Source organism: Lepeophtheirus salmonis, unplaced genomic scaffold (genome assembly GCF_016086655.4).
Source record: "Lepeophtheirus salmonis unplaced genomic scaffold, UVic_Lsal_1.4 unplaced_contig_13562_pilon, whole genome shotgun sequence".
In the NCBI taxonomy this organism is placed as follows: Eukaryota; Metazoa; Arthropoda; class Copepoda; order Siphonostomatoida; family Caligidae; genus Lepeophtheirus; species Lepeophtheirus salmonis.
In genome coordinates, this window is record NW_027290569.1 from 8,092 (window position 1) to 20,132 (window position 12,041).

The 12,041-nt window shown below is 33.6% G+C and overlaps 1 protein-coding gene and 1 long non-coding RNA gene across 2 annotated transcripts; one reads left to right on the forward strand and one right to left on the reverse strand.

Moving 5' to 3' along the window:
• Positions 1 to 709: 709 nt before the first annotated feature.
• LOC121122894 (apicoplast pyruvate carrier 1-like) lies at positions 710 to 7,171 on the forward strand. Its single transcript, XM_040717971.2, is given in 8 exon segments — positions 710 to 843; positions 4,066 to 4,405; positions 4,476 to 4,507; positions 4,510 to 4,715; positions 6,089 to 6,358; positions 6,422 to 6,798; positions 6,801 to 6,860; positions 6,915 to 7,171. Coding segments are annotated over 7 exon segments (1,485 nt in total). The 5' UTR covers positions 710 to 843; positions 4,066 to 4,079; the 3' UTR covers positions 7,129 to 7,171.
• A 3,491-nt stretch (positions 7,172 to 10,662) lies between these two features.
• On the reverse strand, positions 10,663 to 12,041 carry LOC139907462 (uncharacterized). Its single transcript, XR_011784128.1, has 2 exons — positions 11,354 to 12,041; positions 10,663 to 11,291 (listed from the first exon to the last, which is right to left on the reverse strand). It is a non-coding gene; the product is annotated as an uncharacterized lncRNA (long non-coding RNA).

Sequence of the window (12,041 nt, forward strand, 5' to 3'; positions counted from 1 at the left end):
CTTCAAATTGTCAGGGTTAACAAGTTGATTTTCGGCTGTTTTTATTTTATGTTTTTTTTCTTAACATGCCTATTCTACACTCGGTTTTCATTATTACTCATATCCATTATCAGTATTCGTTAAGATTTGAATAAAAGATAATTAAATAACTCTCGCTGGCGTTTTTTGATTTATTTAGCATTTAGGGGAACACTGGTTTGTTTGTTTTGGTTAGTGAGCACATATTATTTCTTAAATTCTTATTATTTCAATCTTGAGGACAAAATACGTCATGTAAATTGATATAAGTAAGGAGTAGTTACGTGTGAGTGTTCTCATGAAAAACGGAGAGGTATCTTCTAAAAAATGTATCTTTCACCTAATTACTTTGGACAATGCCGGTCACTATCGCCAGTTTAAATATAAATATAATTATGACATTTGTCCAGCAATAAAACTATTTAAAATTTAGGAGGTTCTCATTTTTAAAGCATTAATTTAATTTCCACCATTAAGTCATTTTAACAGGCAAGAATCTTAATTCAGTAATACCATATGTCTCGCTACCGCCTTCTCCTTCCGCTTTCTTTACTTGCAAAAATGTCAACTTAAATAATAAGGCGCTTAGACTAGGACACTTTATCAGGACATGTTTTTTGTACTATTTAAAAAAAAATCCTATAAACGATATATTATATATAAAATATTTGAGATAAACTATAACACTTAGTTCTTCATTTATTATTCAGAGTTAAAGTTATACATTGATTATCTTCTCTTTGAAGTTTTAGTTATTTACCTTAAGAAAACATCATTGAATACACATAAATAACTCGTATGCTCTGACATATACAACAAGCAATTGTAAGTTTCATTTTTATTGTTTTTATACATTTTCGTTGTATTGGCTTACACTAGTCTTAGTAAAGGAATTGGATTGGTCCTAGATCGGATTTTCTAATAAGTCTCCCTCCTTTCAGTCTTTTTTTGGGTATACTGTATATGTAGAGATGGCTTGTTTTTTGTACGAGTGCGAGGAGAAGGCGAGAGCGAGACATATGCTACATATGAGTTACGCCCAATGTAAATATCAGCTACTAATTTTATGATTTTGTAGAGAGACAACGAATTACTACTATAAAGAGGAGGACCCTTGTTATTTACAATAGCATTTAGATTCATATATATTTATTTAATTATGCATCGGTTTACACCAAATATAGGCGAGAATGCTTACTTCAGAGAGAGAGGTGGGGTAAACACCAAGATGACCAATTAAATAATGAACATATAAGAGAAAAGAGTATAAGCAACAACCGTTTTTCCTTTTCTAAATACTATAATTACTTTTTTCTTTACACACATCCCCTCTTTATGTATAGGTAGTGATGTAAATCCTGTGAATTTTTTAGCTGGCCCATTTTTTGGAATTGGTAATCTACATTTTCTTTTCCTTGGTAGTTGTCATTATAATTTAATTCCTGTGTAGGGAACTTGCTTTCCTAAATAGATTCAAATATAATCAAAACCTGATTGAACATCCTTTTGTGCTAATAAAAGACAGAGAGTAGCTCAAGGATTTGTTGCAGAGTTATAATAGTAATTCCTTGTTGAACTCAGTGTAAAATTGGGGATCGACACCAGAGTAATTCTTGACAATTCCTTATTTCTTTCCTTCTCCCCGTCCCCTCTTGCAGCTGATTTTAGTTGACCTCCTAGAAAAAAAAATCTTCAAATTGTCAGGGGGGACTTGGAGTCGATTCTTCGACTGAGGTATGAGGCCCAGATATAAGAAAAAGTCGTAGTGCTTACATAATGAGTAGAGTTCAGTATTTTGTAATTTAAAAAAAGAGCTGGAGGAGAAGGCGAGAGGAAGAAATATGGTACACCTGAATTAAGACCCTTTTTAATATCAACAGTCTCCTATATGATTTTGGAGGGAGAAAATGAATTACTGTTATAAAGAGAAGAAACTTCAAGATTTAAATCAATCAACAGCAAAGATAGGTACTAATGCAAAGGCTTGGGCCGGAATAGAATTTCATGAAGTCGATCACGTCCAAGTTTCACTTCTTTTCGGACTTTTGTGCTTGAAGTGCACGAAAGAGCTCAAGTTTCACTTTTTTTTTTTTGTTTTGTAACTAATTCTTTATGCTTTAATAAATAGGAATATTAATTAATTTCAATAGCTCAACCTTCATTAATTATTGAATTAGTATGTGCGCAGATTTCAATGGACCACCCGATAATTACATATTCGTAATGAGCATATCAATTATTAACAGGGATGATTCTGGGATTTAAAGATTTTTCAAAAAGTAAAATTTCGTTGACTCGTGTAATGAATTAAATTTAATGTCTATCAACAAATTTCCTGATGAATCATTTGAAAGGCCCTTAAATATAATTTAAAATACCAAAAATCCATCGTCACAATGAAAGAATGAGAAATGTATTAATATAATTTGAAACGCCATTTGGGGTCAAATTAAGTATCAGTTAACCAGGGTTGCAGAGTGGGCTTATAAAATGCCTGACTCCTTTAATTTTGAATGTTAGCAACTCCGACTCCAACAAACAATTTAAGAATATATTTTAAAGCCTCTACTCATGAGGGATTTGAGTCTAGAGACTATAAATACAGGTTTAATTTATAGTGATAGATAGTTATTACTTATATGCACGGTTGTGCCCTTATCGGTTTAGCGGTTCAAGCAGTTCCAGTTCTTGAACTAAAAGAATCGGAACCAACAAAGCCGAACAGAGTCTGGAACGGAGACCGCCATATCTTGTTGATCGTTCTCGGTTCTCGTGCTTTTGTTTCTATACAGAATATGTATATAGAAAATACAATATATATTATAAAAAAATGGATACGCTTTAATCAATAGTCCCTTTTCTGAGTTTGGGTGTGCAATTACAGCGTTTTCTAATGATTTTTTTTACGTTGCCAGGGGGGTAGAGTTGTATCTGAGTTCCAAAAAGCTAAGGGCTTCTTATGGATCGGGAAAAGTGGTTTTAGGCACCAGATGGTGTAAATAAAAGAGGTAAGGGGTGGTGTAGATTTTGAATCCAGGTTCACTACTAAGCTTGTAGAGCCCTATAATATGATAACTATAATACTTCTTAAGCCAGGGCTTCTCAAACTTTACTATGCAAACTCCCCTTACACTATTACATTTTTAGCTGAGGTCCTCTATATACGAAACATGTGTACTATATATGTGTATACTGAAAGCAACCATCAATTCTTCATCTTCCTACATACTCTCCCCCTCTCCTAGCCTCTAAAAGCAAACCTTGTTATTGGGGGCCTGCTGGAACTTGGGGCACAACCAACTCTGCGTATAAGGTCCTGTTTGTATCTAATATCATTTCCTATGCCCGAATTTTCTAGCGACGAACCTTGTTTGCTACCAAATTTAGCCTGTATAAAAAGGAACCGAGGCCAAAGACCGGAACCGAGACCAACCCCGTTGAAATGAAAGAACTGAGACCTAAAGAACCTCTGAACCGTCTGCAACATTGGTTATAAGTAGTAAATAATTTTGCCAGTTATACAAAAATATTTGGAATATATAAGATATTTAAGAAAATGAACAACAAATGAAATTGGTCAAAAGTTATCTTTTGCAAATACATTCATAATTTTTTGAACATGATTTATGTACTCGTAACCGAGGAAGGAAAATGCACACAACATGTCACTGCAACGTTGCACTTTACACTGATGACATTGACTATTCACAAGACTAAGTGTTGAACTATCATGGCTAGTGGCTATGCTCTAGACAACATAATAATTCATATTTTGGAGATGTTTGGGAATAGTGATTATATAGACTACAGAGCACATTTGAAATTTGTGAAGTAAACTTAACTAATGAATTAACTTTCTAGTTTCATAAATTAATAGAACTTAATAGCTATAATTTATAAACACTTAGAAACTACTTTACGAACACTGAATGTAAGTCTACGATTATAAATCAGTGTTATTCATTGCCTTCTTTTGTTTATGATTTTTGTTCGTGTGTCTTTGTGTTTAATGGTGCATACATCTGTTTACTACATTTATAATTGCAGGTTATTGCTTCAAAATGAAATGTCCTTTTAGTTGTATTGAATTAAATAAAGAATGGAAGAAAAAAACAATTTATGGAATACCCATTTTTGGGCTCATTTCTCTGTTCGGAGGAATTTTAGTAATGCTTGTATTAGGATCATATTACAGCTTTGGGAACATCATGACGTATATGACGTCCTACATGAGGCAAAATGGATCACCTAATATAACTTACTCAGACTTTATTGTAGTCCAGTCTACCTATGGCATGACCCAAGGTAGCACAATGCCCGTTATAGGGTATATAACTCTTAAAATTGGTGAAAATGTATCAATTCTCATCGGCTCCATAGTGTTCAGGTATTATAAAATATATATTTTTTCAACTTTTACCATGATCAATAATCATGTCCCGATTCTATATTCGTAGTCTGGGTTGTACACTTACTTATATTACTATCCAAAAGAACTGTGGATGGTTGCTGCCACCTATGGATTTATTTCCTCCATAGGACAGAACCTTGCACTTATTCCCGCAATCACAACGGCCATCAAATGGTTCCCTAAAAATAAGGGACTTATTTCCGGAGTAATTGTGAGTGGATATGGAGGAGGATCCTTTATCTTCAATCAGATACAAACCAATTACATTAATCCGGAGAACTTTTTGGTATGGAAAAAAAAAGTCAATAACTTAAATAGGAACTAGACTTGGGCTGATGTAAAAATATTTTCCGATTCGATATAATTAAAAACATATTTTTTGATCCAATATTCAGATTTGATCTTTTACAAAGGATTAAATCTACCCGTATCCATGAATGATTTGTTATTATTGGTTTGTCTCGTTTGACAACAAATTCATATCCTACGGATTAGTCTTGTGTCGATCCTTATTTTAACCAGCTATTTTTATTCAATTTATGAGACGTTAACAAAAGGTAATACTCATGATTTAAATCCAAAATTGCATGTACATATATATGGTATTTTGGTTACGGCATTTTGAGCCAAACGGGCTAGATACAGCCGACCATGAACTATCCCAACTGGGTTTTTTTTCTAGTGGACTAGCGTATCTGTCGAGCCCTGTTCATAACAGTTACATTCATTAATTCATCTATCTGTGAATAATTACAATTGTATAGCTACACTTTTAATAAAATATGACATTAAAACAGTAAACTTAGTTAATGTCCACTATTCATCATTCTAACTAAAAAAACTCAATAACAATTTATTTTTAATTCCGTCTTTTTTGTGATTGTATAATATATTACAGTATTTCTCAAATGGGGGTAAGCGTACTCCTTGGGTTACTTGGAGAAACTCCAGGGGGTACTTGAGATTTTGAAAGAATATTTTACAAGTGGTAGATAGTTCAGGGGTGTCTGCAGGAGGTGAGCCGGAGGGGCTGTAGCCCACCAAATTAATGAATTTTGTTTTTTAATAGAAAATTTAATATTATTTGTTTTTTTTTTTTTCCAAAAAGTTTAATACTTGAAATTTAATTTAATTTTTTTTGTGAATAGCTATGGATTTTTAAAATTTCATATTTGAAATTTTTTCCCAAAAAATCATTTTTGAGAACAGCCGTGGATTTTGAATTTTTTTCCAAAAAATAAATTTTTTGTGAATAGCTAAGAATATTTGAAATTTTTTATCAAAAAATTTAATTTTTGAAATTTTATACAAAAAAAATTCAATTTTTGGATTTCTTACAAAAAAATTGTAAAAACCAAGGCCCCTTCAAATATAATCCTGTGGACGTCATTGAATCTAAATGCTTTTGCTTGAAAGGGGTTACTTGGGTTAAATTAATATTTTACAAGTTGTACATCACTAAAAAAAGTTTGTAGAATCCCTGAACTAAAATATCGGAGCAAATATCGAAATTTATGAGAATTTTCTCCTATACCGATACGATGCAGATATTACATACTTTTCCCAATAGATCACTTTTCCGATTTGATCCGATATATCAGCCCACGTCTAATAGGAACAGGCGATCTTGCTAACCTTTACCTAAATGCTGCTTTTTAGATTGAATCCTCTGGCCAAGATTATGGTTATTTTACCAATCCCATTCTGCTGAATAGATTGCCTCAATTGATTTTACTTCTTGGAGGTATTTATTTTTTCATGAGTTTATTGGGGGCCTTACTTATTGTGCAACCTTGTGAGGAATGGTACAACGATATGGATGAAAATATAGACAGTAAAACCATTTATGAATCATGGAAAGATATTTTAAAGAGTAAAGAATTTTATCTACTATGGATCTCACGCCTTGCACTTCCCTTCTTTTCTCTGGTTTGAAACTTAAATAATCTTATTTGGCGTTCTTATCCTTTTATTAATTCATTTGCTACTCAGGTGATTGGAGGATTTTACAAAACCTTTGGACTCACATTTATATATGATGACCATTTTTTATCCATGGTCGGAACCGTATGCTCTATTTTTAATTGTAGTGGGAGACTTTTCTATGGATATTTAATGGATAAATTATCCTACAAAGTTGCCACGTCAATTCAAGCCATTGTACTAACAGTTTTTACATCAACTCTTTACTTCACAAGTCTGTTAGGTGAACAAACCAGTAGTCGGCCATGCCAGGAAATGTCAAAGAATGAAATATATTTATTGAACTCCACAATGACGGAGAACGGCATAGATCCTGAACTCTGTGGCGCTCTAGAAACCCCATTAGCTGCCAAAATTACGTTTGCTATCTTGATATGGATAATATTTTTACATTCCCAGGAACATATGCAATGCAACCAGCTGTATGCACACAAACTTTCGGTCAAAAGTAAGATTAATTTTATCAGGGCATTGGGGATTGATTACAATTTATTTTTTTCAGGTATGGTGGAATGGCCTATTCCTTCCTTTTTACAGGAGATATCCTTAACAACCTCATAGTGGGCATGCTCAGTAAGCCTCTAATTGAAAGTACTGGATTTTTAGGCTTATTTCTGTGTACGTCTGCATGGGGTATTGTGGTCCTAATAGCAACGCAGTTCTATCCCAAATATCCAAGTCCATACAAGAACAATACTCAAACTATGGATATATAGAAAAGTAGTTTTTTTTTTTTAATTTATTGTCACATTGAAAGTGTTAGTTATTTCTCTCTGTAAAAAAAAAAAAAAATTAATAGTTTATAAGTGAATTTAAAGTGTAAGTGGAGTATCTGAATATAGGCATCCTTCAAGGGATCATACTTTTGATATTAAATTGGTCCAAGTGCTTTGTTAAGACCGTAGATTCAGTATTGTTCCGTCCCGTTATTCTCAATCCTAATTATTGATGGAGAAGTTACGTAGTTAGTGACGTAAAAAATACAAAAGGATATTACTCTAAATAAGGGTGAGTCACTTTTCAAGAGGAAAATGAGTACGCTTTGACCAGGTAAACCGCCCCACGAGCAATATGTACAAGGTGAAATATACACGAATCAAATCTAAATCAAAGTGAAACCAAGATTACTTATGCAAAAATGATCAAGTCTGGCTCTCGGAAGACGCAACAAATTCAGATTGACCCAATCTGGAATAAAGTATACATTGACTGGAAAGATAATGAAAATAAAACGTTACAAGGTTTTCACCCAAAGTTTTACTTTTGGGAAAGTTTTCGAATTACCATCACTTAAACAGGAAGAGATCAGGCAATTTAAACACTGCAAGAGTGGAGCGAGATTTGTGAAACTCTCTTTTGAAAAAAAAACCATCAACGTTATAGATAGATTCGAGAATATAGAAGGACAGCTAAAAATCAATGATGGGATTTTCCTCAATATAAGATGATTGGATAATCTTAGAACAACTCAAAGTCTGGGGGATGTAATAGTTAAAAATGGTTCTTAAACAACCATAGCATCTCTAAGGGAAGTTATGACGGAGTTTGGTGAGATTACTAGTGAGGTTGACGAGGGATTATACTCACTAACCCCAGAAAATGAGGAAGAGTTGGAGTTCTTGAAAACAATAAACCAAATAAGTCCTGGAAGATTAAAATTTTCTATTAAACCAAACAGAAGATTCCCGTCGATAATTCCTGTGAAAGGAAAAAAGGTCGAATTAATATCTGAAATGCAACAGATATAATGTTTTCGATGACTAAAATTAGTTCATACTAAGTCAACATGTTCATCACAAAAAAGAACATCCTATATGGTTTTCGAAAAATATTTCCGAGCTGAGCTAGGTCTACCCGAGAGAATTGAGGGTGCTAAGGAAAGAAGCGCTATCGAATAAGCTGCCACCTTAGAGGAACATTAGAGTATTGGTGACGTCAATAATGAACAGATTCAACAGTTCTAGTTCAGACAAAAGTGCTAATATCGTCTCTTTGGATTTCAATATCTTGGGGGAGTTGACAAGAATCTGTAATATCTTCTTCTCTAAGATAGTGTCCGAAGGGTTAAATTCGAGTTTTATTAATCTCAGGGATCTCAAAGTCACTAGAAATAAGGATACAGTTATAGTATTCAGGACGCCATAGACCATGACAACAGGGAAATCGAAAATATGCGGCAATGTTCATCCACTTCCAAAAGGCATTTGACTCCGTATGAAACAACTTTGTTCTTTGGCCGCTCAGGGTATACGGCTTCTCACTTGGGGGCATTAACATGATAGCAACGATTCTGATACTTTAATCAACAAAACTGGAGACGACAGAGAAGATATATTCTTTCTCGCGGGGTTGCAAACAACGAGATCCTATTTAACAATCTCTTTTTCGGATTACTGCCAACAGATTGGAAGCACACTTAAAGGCTTACTCCAGTATCGGTCCGCCCCAGTTGGTAATGTTATACACAGATGATCAAACAATTTACTACTCAGAGGACGGAGATGACCTGCCTGATTTCTGGCATTAGATAAATTTGCAGAACGCTCGGGTTTTATTGTTAATAAAAGCAAAACAGAGATAATTTCTTCAGTCAATTATACATTGAAGCCCCTCTTCCCTTCCTTTAAATTATCCCGCAATTCAATACTCCTAAATATATCGGTCACTGAAAGTGGGGTCGGCACTATGGAGCTAAACTGTGGGAGAATGTTTAAAATTGTCCGAAAGGTGACAAGTTGGTATGACAAACCCTAAATAAATATCATTGATAAGATTAAAATGTGGAACATGATTGTACTTCCAAAGGTCATCCATCTCCTTTGGTACACTCCGTTTTCGGATAAATTCAGTGCGGAACTGCAATGACAACAGCACAACTTTTTTGGGACTCTAGACGGCCGTATGTGGCAAAATCTCGTCTATATGATCCGACGGCAATGTGGGGCTTAGGCCCCAAAAAGCATTGAATAGATATGGAAATCTTTAAATTTATCGTGGTTGTTCAGACTGAGAAGTAATTTAGACTTATGAGGCGTGCATTTGAAAACGAATTTAAACTCCAGGTTACTCTTTAACAATCCATTCACGTCTTCAAGAGAAAAATGGATCTACTATCGCAGGGAAACCTTATCTATTTTCACTAATAAATCTGAGAAGGATGTGCTCCTTTGCAGTCCAGCAATCGAAACCTCGAGTTATCTATTTCATGATTGCACAAGAGTCCCCCATATTGTAGCTTTGGCCTCCAGATTGCTACAAGAAGCATATTGGAGCCAATCTTATTGGATAAATGGCTTGTAATGTCTTCTCCCAGTCATAAAAACCACTTTAAATGAGAAGCAGTTATAATAAAAGTTTTACTAGTTTATCCATGGGCCTCGACTCACAAGGAGGGCAATCTCCATTTTAGAAGCTTTTAGGGAGGACTGCTCTCGCTGAGTTCGTATAAATCTTACCAACGGACCAGAGAATTTTCTATACCAAAGAGATTTGAGATGGCTCTTCTTTGTTACTACTGAAAAAAAAATTGAACAGGATTCCCACGGTGTGACATCAACAGAGAGTTGATCGATACTACGTCATATATGTAGTATATTGTGCTGTGTCGTTGTAAAATGTTGTTCAATGTTTTTTGTTGCTGTAATGTTATACCCTTGACTATTTTGTCTCTGAAATAGGAGGCAAGAACATTGCTTATACTTATTGTAGTAACACATGTCATCATTGAACACCTTCCAAATTAATGAGATAAGGACGAAACAAAAACAACCATATTAAGGAACAACCACCACTGCAGTCATGGATTACCATCGAGTCTGTAGTTTCTTCTAATTCAATAAATATATATCCTTATTCTCAAATACTTAATGGATCTTGGATAACACTTCTTAACTTTGAGACTCAATTGACCTAGTAATGGAGAAGCGATAGTAAATCAATTTTTCAGAGTAAAGTTCATATTGGACAATTCTCAAAATGGAATGGAATATTGTAGGAGACAAGCATCTTGGTTATATACGTAGTAAAATTGGAAATTTCATAATTTGATTTATTTATGCGACTGATATACAGTTCAAAGTTCCTCTACTGAATTTGATTTTTAATGTGCTTATCTACTTTAAACTTATTCAAAACTTTGATCCAATTATCACAAAAACGCCATGTCAAAAATCTAAAAGAATCTTCTGAACTCAATATATTTTTATATAAATTATCAGCGATTAAATAATTCAGAGTAATTTGCTTACCAATTATTTTTACATGCCTTTTTATTTTAGACAAATTATATTTCCTTCAATAAAAAATAAATATTGGATTTGTAGTTACAATGAGAAGTGTCTTTGAGTAAACACAATTAAGAAAATAGTTTATAAATATATGCAATAATCGCATTATATATAAACCATTTTTTTATGCATTAAGAAAAATTATAAATTATCAAATTAACATAAGATATATTTTTTAACTAATACAGTATACAATTTCATTAATGTTCTTATCAAACTATGGTTAATATAAATTTAACTTGCGTTTTTAGAATTTGTTGGTCTCGGCAATGACAATTGAAGTTATTTTTTGTGTCCTTCATAATATTGAATCCGATTCTTGGCAAGAACAATATTGCAATTAAGAAGAAATAATTTATAATATTCAACAATCTTATGATATAGCTATTAACCCTTGCATTATTAATAATATCAACGAAAATTATTTAATAAAAACGTGTCGATGACTTGGGTTTCGATAGATAAACAGGAGTGTGATGATCCATAGGATCAACTCTCCCATGCCCTTGTTCAGAGGATTACCGTTATAGGAGAAAACACCAATGATCCTGGGTCGTTTTAATCTTATTTGAACATTTGGCAAGATGTTCATCCTTGATAAATACAAAGTAAGATAATGGGTTAATACTTAATGCCATAGTGAAACCATTCATACCTATCTACGATTATGCTTATGAAAGAAACTGAATAACACTGAGGATTTATTGAGGAGTTTTATATGGGAGTCCTCGCGGGACTCAGATTTGAATTAAGGATATACATTGGAGTAACTCTTGTCTAAGTTCTTCCTATATAAGGAGTTGGATTTGTCACATTTTTGTTTACTTCCTTCCCAACTTTTTTAGCCTACCAGGCGGACATATAATATTCATCATTGAGTATATGTACATGTCAATCCGGTGTGTTTTTTTAGCTGGCCCGTTAATTTGTAATATAAAGATCGAATTTTATTTTCCTTGGCAGTTGTCATTATTATTTAATTCCTGAGTAGTGAAAATCCTTTCCTAAATAGGATTCAATTATATTCCAACCCTGTTTGAACGTTCGAGTGTGCTCATAAAAGACGGAGCGTAATCCTGAGGATTTGTTGCAGAGATATAATCGTAAGTCCTTGTTGGAATCAAAGTAGAATTGGGGATCAACATTGGAGTAATACTAGCAAATGTCATTGTTTATATCCTTTTTTCATTCCTCTCTTGCCAAAGCTGATTGTAGATGATCTAATGAAACGTCATGAGGATTATTCTTTCTCTAAAACATTCTTCAAGTTGTTAGGGTTACCCAAATCCCTATAAGAAGAGTTATGTCACGATATTTCAGCGCCACTTGTGACAGATATCAGA